Here is a 23579-nt window from a genome sequence, read left to right on the forward strand (position 1 = left end):
CCAACTTCCTATTGTCTTGCATAAAAAGTATTTCATATGCTTAAATGTACTTAGCTAGCCTGTGCTTACATTTTCATTTGTGTTAATTAAGATTTTTTTTTTTAATTATCTTAATTTGCACCAAGCAGAAATGTGTACTCTCTTATTATTGTATTACATTGTCATTAAGATACTGTGAAGTTGTTCTGAAATTCAGATTTCCATGTCACTTTCTGCAGAGGTTAGTATTTGTAACTATCTTAGAAAAATATTTTGCTTCAGTTATCATAAAGAGATCAAATGTTTTGACTTACTGACTTTCCTACTGCTTACACTAAATGTGTATTTGTATTTTAGAAACCATTTTGCCAAAGTACATCTACGTGCTTTGTCTTCAGAGGAGATTGAAGCTGTCCGTCAGAAAAAATACGTTCCTATGGCATCAAAGCTTCGGTTCATTCCCAAAGCGAATGGGTTAAGACCCATAGTAAAAGTGAGCGGTGTTGTTGAAGCACGAGCATTCAGCAGGGAAAGCAGAGAAAAGAAGGTTGGTTTTTTTTTTGTTGTTGTTGTTGTTTTAGGGGGGTTTGACGTGGGCAACTAATAAAGTGAGCAAGGTTATTATATGTTACATAAAACTAGCTGTAACATGGTGAACTGGCACATTCAAATCAGAGTGATTGAATGGGTCTACCTGTTTCAACTTAGCTTCTCCCTTCCCCGTGCTTAATTACCATTAGCCTCAAATTGCAGAATCATGTACTTCTGTTTGCAAGCCTGTCTTAAAGAAATGAGTCTTAACAGAATGGCTTGGCCTGTCAGATAGTCACGTTTTCCTTCTCTTCTCTTTCCATCCCTTTCTCTCAGGATTGCTAACTGTGTTTGGTTGTGGTAGGCATTGGTCATCTGCGGGAGTAGGATGGAAATCTCAAAGATACTCAGTATTCTGAACTAACGTGTCGTATTTGGCACACCAGAGGGTGAGGGGTGGATGAGTCTGGCCTGTTGCAGTTTACCTGAGTTGTGCACGTGGATCAGCTGGTTGGCTGTGGTGCCAGGTCAACCTGAGGAGTTGGGGGGCGAACAGTGGTGAATGGGGTGTGTTACAGGAGAAGGTCTAAGAAGGGTGGGGATCAAGCATAGCAGGGAGATAGGAAGGAAGCTGGGGATTGCTGCAGTGTGGGAACAGAGACAGAACATGCAGTCCACAGAATAATCTGTTTAACAGGCCAGTTAACCACAAGACAGTGGGAACCCACTTTCACTATCATGCATGACTGAATTTATTGCTTTTCCTTAAGCCTGAATCCTATTTAATGCACAAGATTGAACGTTCCCCAAATGGTTGAGAGGTCAAGGGCTTCTTAGTACTTACAGTTCAGTGGGTGATCCCAGACCAGATTTACAGGACATCAACTAAAAGCTGTTCTGAAGTGTTATTTCTTCATAGTTTTTCTGTGACAATCAGACTGTCAGATTTGAGAGTATGCACACAGTTAACCTGGAAATAGCTGCAGTGCTGTAAAGGTGATGTTGCACCTGTAACAGATCTGGCATAAAGGATGACATGAATATACTGAAGAAGATGAAGCTTCAAAGTCAGGCATGGTAGCTGGTCAGGCAATTTGAGCTAACCTGACCTGCAGCTGAGAGGGAATATCTGTATCTTCTGAAAAGTGGGAGCACTACTGTTGGAGAGTGCTGACAAATAACTGAGGACACTAAGGTCTCCAGCTTTTAAACAGATCTCATCTGTCTAAACTAATTACAAAGCATAGCTAATGATTTTCCTGTATCCATGAAAGAGAAGGTGGTAGGAGTGTTACCTCTCTCAGGCTGTAGACTGAGGCAGAGAAAAGTGTCCAGTTGAATACGACCTTATTCAGCAATTTAGGGCTTCCAACCTTATGGAAGTGATGTAGTTGTCTTTTTTTTTTTTCTTTTTTCTTTTTTTTTTTTTTTTTCCCCAAAAAACTTGCATGGCTACTTGGTTTGTTTCTGTCATGGCCTTTTATCCTGCGATCTGTTCCATTTTTTCATCCTGTACCATATCCAGCTTGTCTCCGCTCTCCACTTTCTTCTTAGCATTTCAGTTGTAGAAGGGAGATGATCTTCCAGTTCTTTCTGTCTGACAATATTCCAGGTGCTGGAATTTGGAAGCCAGTTTGGGATTCTAGGGGTAGTCTTGGCCAGCTTCTGTAGCTCAACACTGGAATGTATCCAGATGAATTGCCGGAGATAAGCTCCCAAATATCCAGCAAACCAACTTCTGATTCTTGGGCAACTGTCAGACTTTGCTGCAAAATACAAGGTGGAATAAGTCCAATTCTGTGAATATATCCTCAAATAAGTATATATTTTGTTTCAAAGATTTTACATATTTGATGTACATCTTTCTTACTTTTTCATTTGAAACAGTATTTTTTAATATTTTTAATGGGAAGTTCAAAGCACTGGAAGGCAGCAGGGTTCTACTGACCAGGTTTTCACTGAGACCTGTAATTGATTTTTTCAGTGCAAAAATAAATGTTTTCAGATTCATTTGAATGCTTCTATTATTAGTAGTTTCAGTGTATCCGTATCATGATTGCAATACTACCATTGAGAGTAAAAACACTTTTATGTTTTGTGTATACATTTTGAAGGATTTCTCTGAAGTTCTAAATTGATTCATAGGTATGCTATGTGTGCAGTTTGTGTATTTTCTTCAGTAGTATGGCTTGCCCTTTCAACATTCTTTTGTTGCCAGGTCTGTCAATACTTTTTTTCCTTAAGGTGTTTACTGAGCTTATCAACCTGCACGACTTCACTGCCACTCCGGTGTACTTTACTATTCCCATAGCTGAGAGCTAAATCTTTTCTAACATCCTTGCATAAAGTACCTCCAGAGGCTCAACTGGTGGTGCAGCTGGAGTTAGCCTAAAGCCTCTGGGCACATGTTCTTTTTGCTGTTCTTGTGGTGATAATCGCCAGCAGAGAGAATGAATCATATTTAAGAAGATACCTTCTAACAGATGACAGTTGTATTTGCTGGAGTCCACCTATATATCTGCTTAACTATTACACCTTGATTTCTGAGAGTCAAGTGCATGAAAAATCATTTTCCATAGGATTTAAATGTACCAAAAAAACCCCCAAACCTCTGAGGCGGTTTTATAATTTCCAAGTAGTTACTGCAGCTATATTCAGTCTTTCTGAAAACTGAGTTGACCAAAATAATACAGCAAACATATAAATTTAATCTCTAGCAAATATATAAATTTAATCTCATATTTCATCTAAATCTGAAATTGTGTATTGCACAGAATTTAATACGTGTTTCAACATACTTTAAGGTGATGGTCTTTGGTCTCTTTGGTCTCTTTAGATGCATCACTACAACACTCGACTAAAGAATCTATTCAGTGTATTAAATTATGAACGGACTATAAACACCAGTTTTATTGGCTCTTCAGTGTTTGGGAAAGATGATATCTACAAGACATGGAAGAAGTTTGTTACAAAGGTTCTTGAATCATATGATGAAATTCCTCATTTCTACTATGTAAAGGTATGTCTTTTTAATTACATATTCAAACTAACTTTTCAAAGTCAGCTTGTGCAGATACTTTTATACTGTAATAGCTGTGATCTGACTGCATAATTATATCTTTTTCAAAATAAAATTTTGTGTATACCTAACACAGACTCTGGTTGTTTTTTTGGGGTGGGGGATTGGTTTTTTGCTTGGGGGGGGGGGGGGGGGGGGGTGTCCTTGCAGTAGCACTTCCTTTACTTGGATATTTTTCTGTCCATCTTTCTGTCATGTAGCAGTTCTTGCTTCTGCACATGCACTGGATTTTTGCAGTTACATTTATGTGAGTATGAAAATGGGACAAAGATGTAGACTCAGATATGCTTTTAAAGCCATCTTCCCAAAGGAAAACCAGGAAAATCTTGTTATGTGTATTTGGATAAATGCAGCATCTTTTTCTGTGCTCAATTCATAGCTTTGAATTGGTGCAATTTACACAGATGTATGTAAATTATACAGATTAGTATATATTATAGGGGGACACCTTTCCCATGCTCTCCTATGTCAGTCGTTATCCTGTCCTGAAATTACTTTCAGTGATTGTCTTGTTATCTTTCAAGCCAAAGGATCTTGTCATGTATGTAATGCTCCTAAGATTGTTGCTTCTTCAGAAGGTTTTGAATTTTGACTGACAAGTAAAAGCAGAGGTAAGATTGTGATACGAGGTTTAGGAGAGGGAAAACATCTGTTTTTGGAGTTTTCCAGAAGCCTAAGATGCCACATCCATGATCATATGGAGAAGAAGGTTTCTTAAAATATTTAAACATACAAAAATATCAGCAATAAGCTTCAGTTAAATGATTGAAGGTTCAGTATTAGATTTAAGGTTGGACATGACAAGAACTGTGCTAAAACTGATGGTTTGGTTATCCCTTGTAAGGGAAAACTCATCCATGAGCGAGGAAAGGTTTTGCTGTTAAGCAATGAGTTTTTGTTTTGTCACAAATTTGGACTGAATGATGCAATAATTTCACTCCTATATGATTTATCCTTCACCCTCACTTACGTACTACAACAATACTTTTTTTGTACTACCACAGTGTTTACGGTGATACTGATGAATACATAATGGAAAATATTTCTTCTATTTCAGGCTGATGTGTCCAGGGCTTATGATACCATTCCTCACAATAAACTTGTGGAAGTGATTTCACAGATCTTAAACCCTGAGAAAAGAACTGTCTACTGCATACGGCGCTATGCCGTGATCATGATTACCACAAGTGGAAAAGCCAGGAGGTTCTATAGGAGACATGTATGACTTGCTGATTTCTTCTATTTGCTGCTGTGTATATATATTTCAGTCCGATGAATATTGTTGTTTATAGCTTTTTTTAGTCACAATTTGAATTAGGCAGTTACTTATAAGCTCTTTTTCAATAGTGTTGGATATTTCCTAGAGGTAGCAAAGCTTTTTTTTGCTTGGTATTTTTTATACTTTTTGCTTAGCACTAGTAAGAATAAAGTTAAATGTGTTGTGGAAATAGAGATATGTGAGGGAGATATTTCATTTTAACAATAGCAGAACTGTTGGTTTAAAATAATGCAATAAGGTTGGATCTTTGACCTTCACTGAATAAAAGTCTGGTACTGAGTTTTGTATTGCTTTTGTCATTTATTTCTTTACACTCAATATACAGGTTTCTACTTTCAAGGATTTTATGCCAGACATGAAGCAGTTTGTGTCCCAGCTTCAGGAGAACGCCTCATTGCAAAATGCAATAATAGTTGAACAGGTAAATACTGGGAGGCTTCTTTTCAGGTGAAAAAGAAATCTAAAGAAGAGTGGGAGGAAGATTGGGATTTTTAATTGAATGTACATCTTATGTGATGACACCACCTCTCTTGTAGCACCTTCCGTAGAAAGATTTTTGTCATCTCTTCTTTGATGTTTCTGACAGGCTCTCAGTGTTCAGTGGAAGCAGTGCACCAGGCAAGAAATCTGACAAAATGTCCTTCTAGACTTTTCCCAGATTTTCTCATTGTTGTCTCAAACTTCCATTTTAACCAGAGTTTTCTTTTTCCCATCTTAATTCCATTGTTTGTTGTAACAGTTCTCAAGTGAGAAATTAACTCTAGTAAAGAAGGGCTTCAACATTTGCTATCTCCAAAAAGCACAGAAGTAATAATGAACAAAGTGTTTTGTAAGCTAAATAGCTAATGAAATAGATATGGCATCTTGAATAGCAAACTGAACAAAATAGAAAAAAAATACTTTTTTCTTTAAAAAAAAAAAAAAAAGCATGTTTTAATGCCAAGGTTGATAAGAATGAAGTCTTCTTTAGAGGGGCTAGAAAGCAACACAAAGCAAGATCAACTGTTTTATTTTTTGTTTAAAGAGATTTCTCACTTTCAGTGAACTAAAGTACAGTTAAAAATTATATGTATTTTTAATTTTCTCTGACTAATTTTTTGTTACAAGCAGCAGCATCCTTCTTCTGTTTTAAGTCTTCTAGAACTGTACTAATTCCAAATGTTTGTTCTCAAGACTTCCTTCTGTGAAGGAGCATGACAAAAAAAGGCATAAAGTAGGTGATATGCTTAATCAGTTTCTTAATACATTTTATTGCTTGGCATCATGGTGTTCCATGATAACAACCTACAAGCTTCCCGAGCATCAGATGACCAGACAGGTGTTTTCTCATAGGCTACTTCCTCTTTAATTTTTTTTTTTTTTACTAAACTTGCCAGTGGAAAATTTTGACATAGGGTGGTTTACACTTCTAGCATACAAGTAAAATGATCTAGTACGTCTATGGACATAGGAATAGAATATACAGTGTGGGTGGTGCACAATTCCAGGATCCTACAAAGTGCTCTGAGAAAAGTGTCATGTTGGGCTGGGTGTCTGTACCAGAGGTGCATCACATTAGCTTTTCAGTACAAATAACCGTGACAAGAGCTGGGTGCACTTGTCTCATGTCCAATCTGTATGCAAATAGGAAATAGTTTTGCTTTAGTTCTCATGAAGACATTGTCAAAGACCTTTAAACTCCTCTAAAGGAATTTGTTATGACACAGTTTTTAACAGAAAAAGCTTCATAATTATTGGGTGGACAGTCGTGTGTGTTTTTTGCAGCAGAACTGAGGGGTGTCTCTATACTTGGGGAACTGTAAAGAACATGACAGTTAAAGAAATTGTCTACCTACAGGTCGAAAGTGGTCAAAAGAGTGAGCTCTCATACATTGTAATAGTCTGATGCAATATGCCAGCATTTAAAAGAAGTGGTTTTAGATGTTATGTTCGAGTATTTTCCCATGTAACACCAATCAAAACTGCTTTTCTCCTAAAGCAAAACAAAGAACTGCACCGTTCACTTTTTGAATGTTGAGCAGCTTTTCAGTGTCTGTATTCAGATTGGTTTTAGGTGTTTTTTTTTCTTACCTTAGGGGTTTGAAATACTACAGTCTAACTTTTCATAAAGGTTTCTGTGTATCTTTTAAATTTATACTGCATTTTTAGTTTCAGTACATTTATAAAGGACACCTCTTGTTTTGTTTTGTCCCATTTCTAGAGTTTAACTTTCAATGAGACAAGTTCCAGCCTGTTTACTTTTTTTCTACAAATGATACATAACAACATCCTGGAGATTGGGAGCAGGTAAAAAAGAAGTTAGTTTTCATTTGCATAGTATGTTTGCTTTTTTTACTTGGTTGTTTTTTTTTTTCTGTTAAACAGGATACTTTTAATTGGCTCGGGATTTTTAAGAATTTTTATTTCACGTTCATTTGAAATCTGTTTATCAGTTTAAGTTCCATAAAAGCATGAAGTCTTTGAAATCAGGCTTATATTGAATAAAATTTCTTTCCCACATAGATGATGTTAACTATACACAGAATGCATTATTCTATAAATATGTAACCTCCTTCATTTAAAATGGCAGAGGAAATTCAAAATAAAAATATTTTTAAATGTCGGGATCCATAGTGGTGAACAAAAGCAATGTAATATCGAAGCAATCATTCAAAAGCCTTGTTAGTCATTTTCCTGTAGTGCAAAATTGATAATTTTTTCTGCATGGCCTTTCAATTTGACAAGTTATAATAAAAATAAAAGGCAGTAACAATAGAAGTTGGAATGGTTGGCAACTCCAGAACTAGGAATTAGATGTTATAGAGGGTAGTAATGCAGATTTCTTCTTGTGTTGCTAGAGATACTGATCTAGTATTTACATTTTGTCTCTAGGTGGCAAATGTATGCCATGTCTAGAAAGCAGGTACTTACATGATCTTTATTTGTAAATTCAGAGTGAGGTATATTATAATGAATACTTTCTTGCTCTTGAAAAAATACCTCTATTTTAGAATACTTAATCTTACAGGATTGAGGGAGGGGGAGAAAAGCTTTCAATGAAGCAAGCAGAAGAATGTTTATAGGTTTTTCTAGCACTGATATTTACACTCCCTTTGTCACGGTCATGCGAATGCTGACGTGGCTTGCCATTAATAAGGACTAACTGACATCAGTATGTTTAATAACAGTTTAATGGTTTTAAAGAAAGCACACCCTGACAAAGTCAACTTTACACATCTTGGCTGAAAAAAGACTGTTTGTCCTGGAATGAGTTTGCCCTTTTTAAGTAGCTCATTCTCATTTATTCAGGAAAAAAAAACAAGATGGCAAATAAGTTTAAGAAATGAATACACTCTTTAACTGATGGCTCTCAAAAAGCCATCACAGTTAGTTGACATTCACTCGATGTTTTGAGAAAAATGCTGATTGTTGAGCTGGAGACATAGAAGGAATGTTTTAATAACATTCAATATATTTATCAAAAGTGTGGGAAAAAAAAATACTGGTAGAAAAATTTGCAGGTGACTCAGAACACAGGTAAGATCACTGCTGGAATGTAGTGTGTGGCTATGGTGTCCAGTTGCATAATTTCATTCTCTTCAGTTTCACTAAGCCATTCATGTAGTAGTGGTAAAATGGACATTAAAATATGATATCTCACTACTTCAAAAGTATGTTGTGAAAATAATTCCCTTTGGTTTTGTGAGGCATACTCATTCCGTTGCTGCCAGCATAGAAAAATCCCCAAGGTAATGGGGGAACTCTGGTATCATATCTAGATGGGATACATTACTGTTACTGTGTGTGGTTTTACCGGCTTTATACAAGTAACAAGATACAGGGAGTATTAATGAGCCTCACCCTGGCTATGTGTATCTGAATTCTTTGAAGCCATGAGAAACAAATCAGGATTTACTCTTTTGCAAAATGACAACTGAAACTTCAGTGAACTTTTCAAGTTGTGGGCGGAGGGGGAAGGAAGGTTGAGTATAATTAAAAAAAACAAGGGTTGGCGTTTCACAGCATGTAGTGGCTTCTCCTAATTAGAAGTAGGGTGGCTTCGTGCCTGAGCAGCTAAATGAAATAAATGTGATACACAGTATAGCTAGGTTGTATAAAACCAGATCACATGCTCTATTGGGATAAGCCATCAGAAATTTCCCTGAAATTAAAGTGATATTTATTTGTGGAAAACAAAACAAAAACCAAAAAATCCCAAGAATCCCTGACTTGTGCTTCTGAAAGAGCATTTTTTTTTTTTTTCAGAAAACGTAGCAAGATTTTATAGTGGTGAACATTTATATTTCAATACAGTGTGAATGCCTGCTGTTTCTGAGAAGAGTTTGAAGTGTTCCATCTCAAAATCCACCTGAGTTTAATTCCTGATGTGGATGTACGATATGAGCTTTGGTCTGTTGAATTTTAGTGAGCACCTGCTAGGAGCTGTTTGGATAATAATTAAAAATAAATAAATTATAGTTTGAAAGATTTGTCCAGTGCACTTTGTTTCTTGAACAATAACACTTGTTTTGAAGCTGCGTAAGATGTAGCATAAAGAATTACAAAGCTCTGCAGGGGAAGGAGGAATTGTGGTTTGAGATCAGTTATAAAATTTCTTTCATTTGATGACAGTTATCTGCTGGAGTATGTTAATAAGAAAGGAATATGTGTATTAGTGGGTTTTTTTTCACTGTTTAACTTAAAATTTCTGGAGCCATATGTAGATCCCTAGAGGAAAGGACAAACTAATTTACGTAAAGGTAACTAGCAAACATGTAGTGTATTTATTACTGAAACATAAATATTATCCTTGAAAAAATAAGTAACTGTTCAATGGCTATTGCAATCCTCTTGTTGCATGTTTTGAGTTTTTTTTATTATTTACTAGGTACTACTTACAGTGCTGTGGAATTCCACAGGGCTCCATTTTGTCAACTTTACTTTGCAGCTTATGCTATGGAGACATGGAAAACAAATTGCTCTGTGGAGTACAGCAGGATGGGTAGGGATGCTTTGTTCTGTGCTGTTACAGTAATGCATAATATATAGTATATGTGTTAGATACTTTCTCTGAAGTTTAATTTTGAATTTCAAGGGTTTCCAACTCTCCATTAGGAGTGTGGTGCACACAAACATCTCTGCAGCTTCAGTGTCACTGTGGTTGTTCTGTGGGGAAATTTCCCTGTTTGTTTTAAGATTGGGAAGAACAGTGCTGAAAAGAACCTTTCCCAGGTCTGTGGATAGGAGATGACTACTTACAAAAAGCACAGTATTTAGGGATACTGTAAAGAGTCTGACAAGCTCTTGTACATCTAAGTTTATGTTTCTCCCATGGTCATTCCCACAACATCTGTGGTCTTTTGTCCTCAGACAAGATGGGATGTTTATTACAGGCTTTCTGATACCCTAGGCTTCTGCCTGAGGACTTTCCAATCCACCATCTGTAAATCTGAACATTTTATCAAGGTCACAGCTTTATTGCAGATTTTTTACAAAGCATGTTCATTCTTGTTTGAAACCATGTGTGGCTCTTGGTATGTCTTCTAAGTCTGTGTGCCCTGCTCATGCTTGCTTCTTAGGAGCTTAACAGGAAGCTAGCCTGATAAAAACTGTCTTTTTATTAGCTGTAAAAGCTTTGGTGTCTCTTTTACCTCCATATGAAAAGATCCCCATCTGAATCCCAGATTAGGATCTTTAGGCGTGAGCTGGACCTTGAAGCTTGTCTGTGTTCATGCATCTCCCTCCATTGCTGTGAATTCTGTCCTAAGGGAAAAAAAAAAAAAAAGAAACTAAGAAGTTTATAGGGGTACTCTAGATAGGCATATCTGTCTGATGTCTCTTCTTGGGAGGCTGACTGGGTAATAGAAAGTCTCAGAATTTTAAACATTTCCCTACACAAGAAGTAGAGTTCTTCTCATAGGCTATAGGATGCGGTGATTATACAAGTCTAAATAGCTTTCTTTTGCTTTCAAAGGATGCTATTTATACATACTGAAATTATGAAACTGATTCAGAAGAATGCACCATTTAATGTAGCAGCTGTTTTTATATAGAGCAGATTTTAGAACGTTACTTAGATGTCTGTTGAATGATTTGGATAGTTTAATTTGGCCCTTAAGTCAAAAAAATAATCAGACCATTGACCTGGCTAGGCAAAAGTGCAGCTGATATCTCATCACAGTGATGTCAATACTCCTGCTTTGAAGAGGAGATTGGACAAGATCATTTCCAGAGCTTCCTCTCTATGATCTACTAGGCAGGATTTATCAGAAAAATATGGGCATGCTTGGGACCTGAATTCTGTTGAAGAAGAAAATTCTGGCCTTTACAGTGGTAGATGGTAGTCTGTTTTACATTCAAGTTACAGCTTCACAGGCAGGTTAGTTATTACATGGTAAACAAAGATACAGAGTTAGAGCACATCGAAAATCCAGTATCTGCTCATGTACCTGGTATTACACCTCATTTCCTTGTCTTGTGGATTAAGATACTGAAAATTCTCCCTTGTAAAAACATAAAACCTTGCATCAAGAAGCTGCCGTGGAGTATCTTGTGTGCTGTAAATTCCTGTCATGTTTCATGTAGCCATCACCTTTGCTTTCTTTTTTTTTTTTTTTTTCATTTATTTTTGGGAAAGAAGCAGAACTGAGAATTTCTTCATGAGATTCAATTTGGAGATCATATTGGCTTCTGTCTTCTTGTGAATTAAAATGGGCACATTGTTGCTCTGAAGAGTATGACAAAAATTTGAAAGGATGACATATAAAAAAATGTAACATCAGTTTCTTCTTGATTACAGAGTCCTAATACGTCTCATTGATGACTTCTTGCTGGTTACACCACACCTAATGCAGGCAAGAACGTTCCTAAGGTATGCTCTTAAAGACATAGTCTTCAAAGTAATAAGCATTAACAACTTTTTCATCTTTATACGTGCTTGTACATATAGGTATATTTGTTTTATGGGTTAATAATCAAGGGCTGTTTTGGAGAGCTTGCTGGAAGCCTGTGCCTGGGAAGAATCCTAGTAGCTACATTCTTGATGGCCAGCTAACAATCTCTGCAGCTCAGATGGTGGGGGATTCCTGCTGAGGTTTAAATTAGGGACCTAGCTATCGACCTTGATGGAGCTTCTAGCAGCAATTAGTAGTGCAGGCTAACCGAAGCAGCTGACAGTTGTCTTTTAAGACCACTTTCCCTCAAATTTTTAAAATGTCTTAGTTACATTCTTAAAATATTTCGGTTGGGCAGGCGTGCTACTACTGTCTATTCCCAGGGAAAGAATGCAACTTTTCTCTGTTTCAATATTGCTAAGAATTTGCTGGTCATTAGTATTCTGGGGTGAGTATTTGAAGATACTGATAGCATGGCAGCATGCAGCTCACACCATTTTCAAACGGTAATGCTTTAGACTGCTTCAGAACTACCTTTTCTTTTTTTTTTTTTTTTTTTTAATGGGTCTCCAAAAGAGGTTCCTAGTTACTGTGGATGTGAATGTACAGTCAGTATCCAAGATGAATTCTGCTGATGCCAAAGCCAGTTTTAAGAATCCAAAGGAGAGGTGTTGAAGAAAAGCTTAGCATGTGCAATGCAGCCAGTTGCATCATGCTTTTCAGTAGTTGGAAGGATGCAGCTCTGTTGTGAGCCTGAAAGGTGATGGGGAAATCCATTAAGTACAGTTTGAAGTATAAATTGTACTAAATAGTGGATAGCGTACTTCAAAGACTTGATTTGTCATCATTTCCTTATCAGAACAGAAAGAAATTTCTAGGAATGTGTGGATTTACAGTTATGGAAATAAGTCAAACAGAGAGGCTCGGGACGCCTCAAGCTGTTAATAACATTTTTTTATTATAAAATGTCACTTGCGGTAGCATTGTAGATATTGTCCTGCTTGCCCTTTGAACTTATCTGCATCTTTGTTCTGTACCAACTTCTGCGCCAGCTGTGATGATTTTTTTGTAGACAAATAGCCTCTTCTGTACACGTTTTCCAGAACTGCATACAGATCCTATGAACCCTGCCACAAAAGGAGTGAGTAGTAACAGTTTTTTCTAATACAGTATTAGAACCAGGGGACTCAAGAAGTTAATTTTAAGGAGACAGCATTATGACTGTTACTCCCACACACGAAGAGCCTACCTCTTCCTCTCACTCTTTAAAAGGTTGAAGCCTGCACATGAGTACATCACTAAGACAAACTGCTGCTTGTCCGTGAGGTGACACTGCTGATCCAGTGTGTAGTAGGTAATCAGCAGGCATTCTGGCAATGAAAACACCCTTAGGGAAAGTTTTGTGGCAAAAGTTCAAAACGTTTCATCAGATAAATGAGGCTCCTGTTACGTGGATTCTACTTGTTTTTGTTAACTTTCAAAACCAATAACTCTTCATCTGTCTTTTTCCAGTGATTTTGATGTCAGTGGTTTCTGTGGGTGTAGTTTATCCGGCTTGTCTCAAATGTTTCATGGCTTAAGTTCTTAATTTGCATTAACTGTAACAGTTTTTTTCTCCTTTGTCCTCATATTGTTAAGCTTATTTATTTATTTTATGTATTTATTTACCTCTAATATCTTCAGTTTTGTTTATTTCTAGCAGTGTTCCTTAACCTAAAGAGTTGGTTGTAGTTCTCTTTATTCTTTGGTTTCTGTCCTTTTGTGCAAGATATGTACGTGTCATGCGGCGTGATGGGGTTTCTTGTTTGCTTTTGCTGGGGGAAGTCTGGCTAACTGTTTATATCTGTTTTAGGACTCTAGCAATGGGTATTCCCGAGTATGGCTTTTTAATAAACCCCAATAAGACAGTTGTGAATTTTCCTGTTGATGATATCCCAGGATGTTCCAAATTTAAACAGCTGCCAGATTGTCGATTGATCCCATGGTGTGGTTTATTGTTAGATATACAGACACTTGAGGTTTACTGTGATTACTCCAGGTAAGTAGAGTTGTATACTACAGTGTCAGCTTCACAGTATATTATACATAGTGCGAGAAGCACAAGGATGTCTTGTGAATAATGTAGTTGAATTAGCTGCAAAATAGATTTTACAATTCTATTTCTTACGCAGAAATCTAAGCATTTTATTCTGCTGTGCAGCCTACTATTTTCTTCATTTTGTCCTGGTGGAGTGTACATACTCTTAACACCATCAAATGTGGCATGGGTCACTAGTGACAAGAAGTCATACACCATCTGGTGGCTATATAGTTCTGAGAAAGCTATTTCAATCACCTCAGTTCAGCTTCTTTCACCATTATGCACTCTACTGTACCTGATATCATCTAGCTACATTTATTATTCTGAAATTATTTTTTCATACCTTCATAAAAGAAGTAGTAAGCATTAAATGAACTACAGGTTTGGATTAATTTTGTATAGACTAGAGGGACTAGTAATCCTTTCAACATCAGAGGTGTTCCCTCTGGTACCCTTCAGACAGTAGGGTAGGGTAGAAGTGATCTCTAAATTAGCAACCTTGACTATATACACAAAGCAGTCTGAAGTGGCATAGAACCCAGGACAGGACAATGTATCCTACTGGAAAGCTCTGTAGACCCTTTACGTGGGCTACTAGAGATGGCATTAAACATCTGCTAAAGATTAACAAGAAAGAACTGTTTAAACTGAAGATTAATATTGCTGTGTTATTGACTGTATTCGGTATAAACAGCCCATGCACAGGTTTACGTGGGAAATTAGGAGAAGGTTTTTCCATCACCAGAGTGGTGAAGTTTTTTAGTAGTCTTTGAGAACAGAAAAGCTTGGTCAGTTTAGGAAAGGAATTGATATGACATGATTTTCTGTAATAACAGAGGACTAAAATCAACACCCAGAGAGCTTTATTCACTAGCTGTGTTTCTAAAAGAAATAGTTGACATTGAGGACATTGGTGCTCGTGGTCTCGGAGACACTAATCAGAATCCTGAGGGTGTTAGTTGCAAGGGCCACCTTGCTTTTGACAGGCTTGACTTGAGTAACTGGAACACCAGGGTGAACTGAGGTGGCTTCCAGGCTGAGCTCCTGCGTGGCGTGGATCACAGAGTATAATGTAGTTGTCATTGGAGTCGTTAATAATGGTCTGGCTAGACCACATGTTTTAGAAGTACATCTGGTTTGTGTTTAAGGTTATTGGCTTGGGTTTTTTAGCAGGGTGAATTATTCAGCCCTGAGGTATCGAAGTTGTTCCTTAGCTAATAGTCTTAATGCTACAATATCTAGTCTCTTTCAAAATTGAATTTAGTTATAGTAATTTTTTAGCTACTAGGTCATTGATTACTGGGCAACCTCTGTAACATGTGAAGTTAAATGAGGCTTACTTTACAGAATTTAGTCTATTAGCCCATGGAGTTTAACTACTTTTTTTTTTCATTTTTTTTCTAGTTATACCTGTACTTCTATCAGATCAAGTCTTTCCTTCAATTCAAGTAGAACAGCAGGGAAAAACATGAAATACAAATTGATTACAGTCCTCAAACTGAAATGCCATTGTTTATTTCTTGACTTACAGGTGGGAATACGGAAATAGATGTTTGGAAATATTGTGATTAGTGAGACAGAGCATTAAAACTGCTTTGAGTTCCACATAGCTTGGAAATGCTGACATCAGCTAAACTGCGGGGTCTCAGCGCCTTCCAGAACTGAGCCTTCACAACATTGTTAATTTAGGCACATAAAAGAAATCCTTGCACTTTAGCATAAAATGTTTTTTTCTCTGGATCTCTAAATCACTGTATGCTGTTGAACTTGAAAAAATCCTGTTGTGACACTACAATATTCCTATAGCTCTGTTTCTGTTCTGTTCTAGATCAACAGCCTTAGAACAGTTTTCATTAACATCTACAAGATATTTTTACTTCAGGCTTACAGGTAGGTCACTGTCTTATGCAGTAACTCTGAATATTTCATTACTCTTTCTTGACACATGGAGGAGCTACGGATTAGGCAGAAGCGTGACGCGTAAATGTGCAGTGGTAAGTCACATTATTCTTGTTTCAGCACTGTTCGTACGTAATATTATTAGATTCATGATACAGGATTATATTGAGGTGTGTGTTTAAGTGACACTTCACTAAATGGATTTTCAGTGTCTCTTGGTGTTGACAGCTGACCTCAAGAAAAGCAGTCTGTTTTGCTTCAGGAGGATGACAAGGAGCCTTATCACCCATTTACCAGTTTATATTTAGAACTTTGTATCTATTAAAATCATATAGAACTTTGACCTAAAGTGAGGTTTCATTCTGCCAAGTTAATTGCAGTTTCTTATCTGATGATAATGTCTTAACTGCTCCTTAAGTGGTAATATCTTGGTTTTCGTGAGCTGTTCTTGACTAGCAGAGGAAGTAGATGTTTTAGATGTGGATGAGGGAAAGAAATCAAAACCGATAAGCAAGTTGGGAGAAAATACAAATCTCTATACATTGAAAACTGAATGATTGGCAACGCCAAGTAATTGTTTATTGTTTTAATGCAAAAAAAAAAGTGTAAGAGGTGCTTCCCTCTTTACAGAAATCAGGTGTTGCTTTTTTCTAGGCTCATATTTGTTAAGAAGTGACGTTTTAGTTTTGTTCTTAAATTCATCTTGGTCTGCATTAAGCCTGTATCATTCTTGTGTCCGAGAAGTTTAATTGGACTTGTCTAGTAGAGCACTGATGTGTCAAACTCTTAAACTTTGTGTTGTGAATTATGTTTTTTTTCTAACGTTGCACATAGATTACTTAGTTACTTCTGCTTACTGTTATGCTAGTGCTCTAATAGAGGTCTTTATGTTAGAATACCGTTAAAAAACTGTCCACCACGCTAACAGCATACGTGTCAGGTTAGTTCAGCCAGAGCTCTGCAATACAGTGGGGTAATTATGTTTATCCTTTAAATATTTAAAAATTTCAGAGTATCTTGAAGTGATTACGCTTATGCTGGGTTAAGTATATACATCGCTGAGTGATTAAAAATGAGCATTGTAATTGTTGATTATATTCAGCAAACACATGGATGATGATGCAAGTCTGAAGAAAAAAAAAAAAAAAAAAAACACCAAACAAAATAAAAAAAGCCTGCCGTTTTAAAATATGTCCAGAGGTGTAAGGGAGCATACAATACAAGTAATTTCCATAAAATTGGCTTCCAAATAGATAAAAAAAGTGGGGGTCTTGGCCTGTGGAACACTATGTCATTTGGAGGTCTATTTTCTTAAGTTCCTGAACAGAATTTGTTGTGGGGTTGGGTTTGGTTTTGTTTTCTCTTCCTTTTGCACTCTCTCATGTGGGTGTTCTCTGGCTGCATGGCCTGTGATATGGAATTAGTGAGGGTGTGCAGTTTAACTTTCCCTGCACGTAAGACATTCAACCTCAGAAGACAATTCTGTTACTGAGGCACATGGCTTCAAGATCTTTCAGGTCAGAATTTACAAACAAGCATCATGTATGTCTGACACTCCAGGGATGTGTATATATAGGAGAGGTGTGCTATGCTAACAGTTTTGATACAGCTAAAGACAGTTGAGTGCTTTTAAATGTTGTATATTGCCTAAGCTATGTAATCAGTTTCACTTGATACTGCAAATAACTTGTAATTAAATAGGCTGTTTTTGTGAACAGGTTCCATGCCTGTGTTCTCCAACTTCCATTCAACCAGCAAGTTAGAAACAATCCTTGTTTCTTCCTAAGGATCATCTCTGAGACTGCATCATGCTGCTATTCTATCCTGAAAGCAAAAAACACAGGTATAGCATGTTAATGACAATGAAGTAGCGTGTTTGGGTTTGGTTTTTTTTTTTTTTCAGACAGATAAAATATCTGGGATGTGCAATCAGATCATACAATCTTGAGATAAAGATCAAGAATGAAAAATATAGAATGCATGATAGGAATCACAGTGTGGGTTTTCTTTTTTTAAATCAATTTTCTGAAGATACTAAAATGTTTCAGGTTTTAGTTGTTAGCTCTCTGCTAACATAGGAGACTTCATTGACTACATAGGTTTTTAGTAAAAAAGGCTTGGAGTGATTTTATAGGAGAGGAGAGATCAGACATACTTCTTAATGCTCATCATTTTCAGTGACGTTATTTCCCTGTTCTGTCCGTAGGGATTGCTTTAGGTAACAAAGGTGCATCTGGCGTGTTCCCTTCTGAGGCAGCAGAATGGCTCTGCTACCATGCCTTCACTGTCAAACTGTCAAACCACAAAGTTATTTACAAATGCCTGCTTAAGCCCTTAAAAATCTGTAAGTATTCAGTTATTTTTACAGTTTGAAATACGGTTAATCGTGATGAAATTTGGAATCTAATGGATTTTTTGAAGTTGTTACAAAGAGTTGTTCTAAAATGCATTTTAATGAGCTGTCTGATTTTAATCAAATTTACTAAGTATAAGTAGGCAAATTAAAATGGTATGTTTTTCAGCACTGCATGTTCTAGTGCCTTGTTCTTATGGGACAGCTATTGATACTCAGCCCTCAATTACTTTGTACGTTTCAGGAAACTTAATACGATTGGGTTAATCATTCTCAGCAGGTTTAACTAAATGAGATGTGAATGCCTAGTTTTCTATTTTTAAAAATGTAGATTAACTGGCAACTAAATAAGTTTTCCTGCAGTGTAAACTCTTACCAAAAAAAGCGTCACTGGGGTCACTTGGAAACAGAAGCACTTGCTGTGCTGCATGTAAGGGGGTTGAGTGGTGTTGGCAAATCTCTGACTCTTCTACTCAGTGAAAGATGCTGTCTGTGTACCTGGCCTCTGGGGAGCTCTCTCTTTGACTAGTCGTGCGGTCTGTCCCCAGGCCAGACACAGAAAATAATAGAATTTTCAGTTCGGAGATATTAAAAGTGAACAGCAGTAAGTTTTTGTGAAGCGGGCAGTACTGCTGTTGAATTTAGCTGCAGTGAAAACCAGACTCTCAACACTAACTCAGCAATTTGCACTCTGAGTCATTACTTGGGCTGTTTTATTATACGATACTGAGAAATTATTCTGTCAGGTTCCAGAATAACCCCTGTTTGACTTGAACTGTATCACAAGCTTCCCTCAGTACCCGTGCTGGGGCCCAGTGCCCCAAAAAGAGAGCAGTTCTGCTTTTGGAAGGAAGCATTTCCTTCCCATACCAAAGGCTTGCAGCAACGCCTGCGTGCAGACAGTCTGATTTTTGGTGGTGCAGTGTGAACATATCAAAGGAGACCCTGAAACATTTACAGAAAACAAACTGATGGTTGGGACTGTACCAGGCGCGTTCCTGACAGCTATGGGCTTTCTGTATGGAGCAGGGCTCCAGCAGCCTCTCCCAGAGAAGCTCCTTCTCTCGGAGTTACTCACTGACACCAAAACCAGAGGCACCATGTCTGATCCGTGCTGCTGCGAAGCCAGTTCTGTTCAGCCCTTCTGGAAGTCCCAGAGGAAGCAGGCCTGCCTCCGGGAAGGGAAGAGATGACTGCTTGCTTCACTTGGAGCGGGCAGAAACTGAAGAACTGAGCGGAGAATGCAGTAGTCACACCCCGTAGGGTAGCAGCTTCTCAGGGAGCTGGGTCACTTCTCTAAGTTCCAGATAGAGCACGCCTGAGTTTTCATCTCTAACGCTGAAGGTTTTGCTCTTGGGATCTTTCACTGTCAGACCACAATCCATGCCAAAGCTCCCCCATCAGTCTCTGTGCGTGCTTAGCTGTTGAGCCTCACAAGTACATTCAGGGTGGAGGTGCAGCCCCAGGCGGCTTTATTGTTCAGCAGAATCTCATCTTCCATGGGTGTGTGCACCTGTTGTAAAAGTGATCTCTGCTGTCCACAAAATCACACTGGGAAGTAGAGGTAGAATTTTCCTAATTGGAATAATGATTGTCGTTAAGTTCCTTCTGCTGTACCCGTACAGCCCCTAACAGTACAACCCATACTGACCCAAAACTTGCATGTGGTCCAGGCCTAACTCTTTATGCACCCAGGAAGGGAAAGCTGACCATCTATCAGTTGTCTTCTCTGGCAGTGAGAATTGCCCTTGCAGAAATGGAATAACCTTGCTTCCTGCATTCTGGGGGAGAACTATTAATGTTGTACTTGCTGAGTATTGTGAGGGTGGAACTGGAAAAGTCCAAAGGCAAATAGAAAATTAGTGGTGATGTTCTCTTGAAAAGAGTAATTTCCATCTATTCTTTCATAAATCTTACCTTATCCGAGGCAGAATCTGTTCTTCACATCCACAATGTCAAGACAACTCTCTAACTACAAGGCCCAGTTTGTTTTGGAAGTAACTGAGACTTCAGATACACTGCTGAAAGATCAAGGGTGCAGAGATTTTTGCTTAATGTCTGCCTAAACAATTCGCAGGCTGTGACTTGTTTTTACTGTGAAACTTCTAAGATGAAAGTGTTTGCTGTGATTGGTCAACAGATCACTGGGTCCCAAGTAACTCCATTGCCATTTCCGAGATCTCCATTTGCCTATAGCCCCCTGAAATCCTACCTGTACTTCCACTAGCCCTGTTCCACCTGTGCTGCAAGGGTTGATACAATACTTGGTGGAGCACTTCTGTAGTTCCTGATTCTGGGAAAATCTCCCGAAATGCCTACTAGGTAATTTGACAGGAAGGTATCTGTTTGGGGTCAGCTTGTCATGCAACTTGAATACTTACCAGTGACTGTAATTTTGAGAGGTGCTTTGGCTGCATGTATATTTGCTTCCCACCTGCCTTTCTCCTTCCTTTAAGAGTTGATTGGGGTTTTAAAAATAATTTCAAACTGGTTTTGAGAAGGAACTAGAAAGACACCAGATGCCCCACCTAAGGGCTGGGCAGGAGCGAAGGTGAGGCATTGGTGTGCTGGTACTGTAAAGCTGTACAAAGCCATCCCGGAATCTGTAGTGATAAATCACATGCATACCCTTGATGTGAGCATTATCTCCGTGTGTCCTAGATCTCTGACCATGGATGAAGGCTATTTTTCAGTTATCTGATTGTATGGCATGTTTATATTTGTGTTTTCTTCTGAATTTAGTAAGATACTAAGTCTCCCACTCCTGCAGGAATGCACTAAAATCCATTTAAAGAGACACCAGTTACTTTCGTTTGGCCTGCATCAGACTTATTCCTGGGCAATGTTATTGTGGTCAGACCATCATGCTGCAGAGGTGCTGTAGAGACTACAGAGCTGAGGATTTTGTAGAGATACTGGAGCTAATTTTAAACACTGTATCTTAAGTTTTGTCTTACTTCTGGAAAGCAGGTGACAGGGAAGTCACTGCTTCTCAGGTGTGTTCCTGTAAAGTTAGCTCAATGTCTCTCTGTGGCACAGCAATCTGTAGCACAGAGATAACCAAGGCTGGTAATAGCACCTGTGTTGACTTAACAAGTACATTTTTTGTTGCCATTTTGGAGTTTGTATGGGCTATATAAAACCTATTACTCCTGTAGGGATCATGTTGTTGACAGGAATTGATGTAAACTTAATTTTTTTTTATTTCCGTGTCTGCACATGCCTTTCCATTACTCTTCATGGGAATCGATATCAAGCTCATAGGTTTTGGGGAGAAGGTTCTTCCCACTATTCCAGAATCTGTTATTTATCAACATCAGGGGCTTGTCTGTACAAGTTGTCATCATTCTTCAGAGTTAAGTATTTAAAGCATAGTTACTGTTTAACATCCTTCCTATTACCAGTGGGGAAAGGAGAAAGAGTCTTTCCTTATCATGATAAGATATAAATACATCATCTGTCTCCTTTCCAAATACAGAACAAATGTTTGTTGAGCACTTCTGCCTTTCTGCACCATTAACAGCCTTGCCAACTCTGTTTAGGTAACAAACTTAAACTGTTGCTAGGATTTTACATGTTCTTCCTAATCTTTAAAAAGTCCTTTTTATCGTCTATAATTCCGTTGCCAATAGGCTCAGTGGTATTCTGCTTTTCAAAACGGTTATGTCCTCTTACAAAAATTTCATTTCTGATTCTGAGCCTTGTTTAGTCTCCATAATTTTCCACCGTAACGGTGGCTTTTAAGTTAGCTTCTCTTCTCTTGCAAGGAAACACAGAGCGGAAAATTGCTGGTGCCAGTGTTATAGCAAAAGGTGCATTTTCCATGTGATTTTATTTTTTTTCATCTTTTTGTATACATCAGCTCCAAGCATAGGCTGCTTTAATGTCATATCTGAATGCAGAGGGGAAAAGAAACACTTTGGGGATGCCTTCCTGCTGTAGGTAAACACTCACAACCAGTTAAGGACCTGTCCCTTGTCCTTAGCATTGTTTGAAATAGGGGCTTTCAAAGCAACTGTGGTTTGACAGAAGGCCTTTTTTTGTGGATATAGTTACTGAATATATGATCCTATACCTTTCAAAAATTTTTTTAAATTCTTAAATCCAAACGGAGAAGAGTTAGGACACAGTGGGAGGAATTCACTCATTGATTTTCTTAGTTTGTTAATATTTTAACATAAGATTTTTAACCTTTTTATTTATTAGCCTGATTTGAGGTGGAAGAATAGCAGCATATTTTATTACAGCTTCTTTTATACCCATATTCCAGGTGTTCCAACTTTTTAACTGGATTCAGCTGGAACTGATTTTGTTACATTATTAGCATTTCCCCCAAAACAGAATTGTTAGTTACTTGCAGTAGTAATGAATTGTTTTCTGATATTTTGCTAGGTAAGATGCAGCTATTCAGGAAGATCCCAAAGAATACCATGGCACTACTGAAGACAGTGACAGAACCGGCTCTTTGTCAAGATTTCAAAGCTATCCTGGATTAACTGATTGAGGTTTATTTCATAATCCTTCTGGGTTTGAAAATAAATGCTAAGTCCTTAGATGACTTTTCTCTGTAGTTTATTTTGGTAGAGTGGGCTGAAAGCAACTTCACTCGGAAGTTTTCCATGTTTGTTTCTCAGATACCAGGCAAGGACTTAAAAAGAGCAGACAGTTTTGTTAATACCTTCTTGTTTGTGTTTGCCTGTAGAGTCACAGGCTACTTGAAGCAATTGACATGGTTTCACTCAGTAATTCCCATCTTCTTGGCGAAGGCATCATTAAACCATGTTCTGTATGAACAGATCTATTTTCTTGTTTCAGTGTGTTGTTTCCCAAGAACTGTTCTTGGCTTCTTTGTATTACAGAATATTTTATAATAAAATGTGTGGTTAATTGCAGGAACAAGTATTGTCTCCAATACCTTTATTTTATAGTAATCTTTAATATCCTGTCCAGCTGGGTTATGTCCTGACAGACAGTTACCTGCACAGGGCAAGTGTGTTTCATGGCACTGCTTAGCAAAGTGTACAGGCTAGAAATTTTATGCTTTGGCAAACACAGCCAATATATGCGAAAATTTCGGCATCAAAGCTGGTTATGTTTTGTGTATGTTTTTATATATTTTGAATACTTGATGATATTTTTAATACAGTGATATACAGAATGATGGTGGTGCATTTATACCTACAAAATAAAAGTTCTTAATTAGATAATATACCAGGTAGATTACTCTTCTGTTTGCATTTCATGTTCTTTATTTAGGTTTACTTTTGGCTCTATAATGTTACTGAAGTGCTGTCTAGCCCTAGTGGTGTTATGTTGTGCACAGCTGAATTTTGCCCCGTGGATGCTCTGGTAAACCTGCCCATATATTTTTTTCTCTTCCAGGCTCGTGTGTTGAATTGCTGTAATGCAGAGCTATTTTATTAGGATTCTTCTGTTGTTCTTACAGGCTAAACAGCAGCTGCTGGGGAGTTTTCTCAAAGCAAATGGAAGATATCCTGCTGGAGTGA

At 37.7% G+C, this 23579-nt stretch overlaps 1 protein-coding gene across 2 annotated transcripts in view; it reads left to right on the forward strand.

The window, feature by feature from the left end:
• TERT (telomerase reverse transcriptase) overlaps positions 1-23022 on the forward strand; it is a 33285-nt gene extending 10263 nt beyond the window's left edge. For both annotated transcript variants that reach the window (XM_032989009.2, XM_042798164.1), the window contains 13 exons: positions 337-526; positions 3347-3529; positions 4647-4808; positions 5194-5289; positions 7069-7154; positions 9736-9849; positions 11647-11718; positions 13593-13778; positions 15225-15351; positions 15649-15710; positions 17438-17562; positions 17926-18063; positions 22465-23022. In XM_032989009.2, coding sequence (XP_032844900.2) covers positions 337-526; positions 3347-3529; positions 4647-4808; positions 5194-5289; positions 7069-7154; positions 9736-9849; positions 11647-11718; positions 13593-13778; positions 15225-15351; positions 15649-15710; positions 17438-17562; positions 17926-18063; positions 22465-22568 — 1645 coding nt within the window. In that variant the 3' untranslated portion in view covers positions 22569-23022. The remainder of the gene's footprint in view (positions 1-336; positions 527-3346; positions 3530-4646; positions 4809-5193; positions 5290-7068; positions 7155-9735; positions 9850-11646; positions 11719-13592; positions 13779-15224; positions 15352-15648; positions 15711-17437; positions 17563-17925; positions 18064-22464) is intronic.
• The last annotated feature ends 557 nt before the right edge of the window (positions 23023-23579 follow it).

The sequence above is a fragment of the Tyto alba genome, unplaced genomic scaffold, assembly GCF_018691265.1.
Source record: "Tyto alba isolate M040663 unplaced genomic scaffold, T.alba_DEE_v4.0 Super-Scaffold_27, whole genome shotgun sequence".
Lineage (NCBI taxonomy): Eukaryota > Metazoa > Chordata > Aves > Strigiformes > Tytonidae > Tyto > Tyto alba.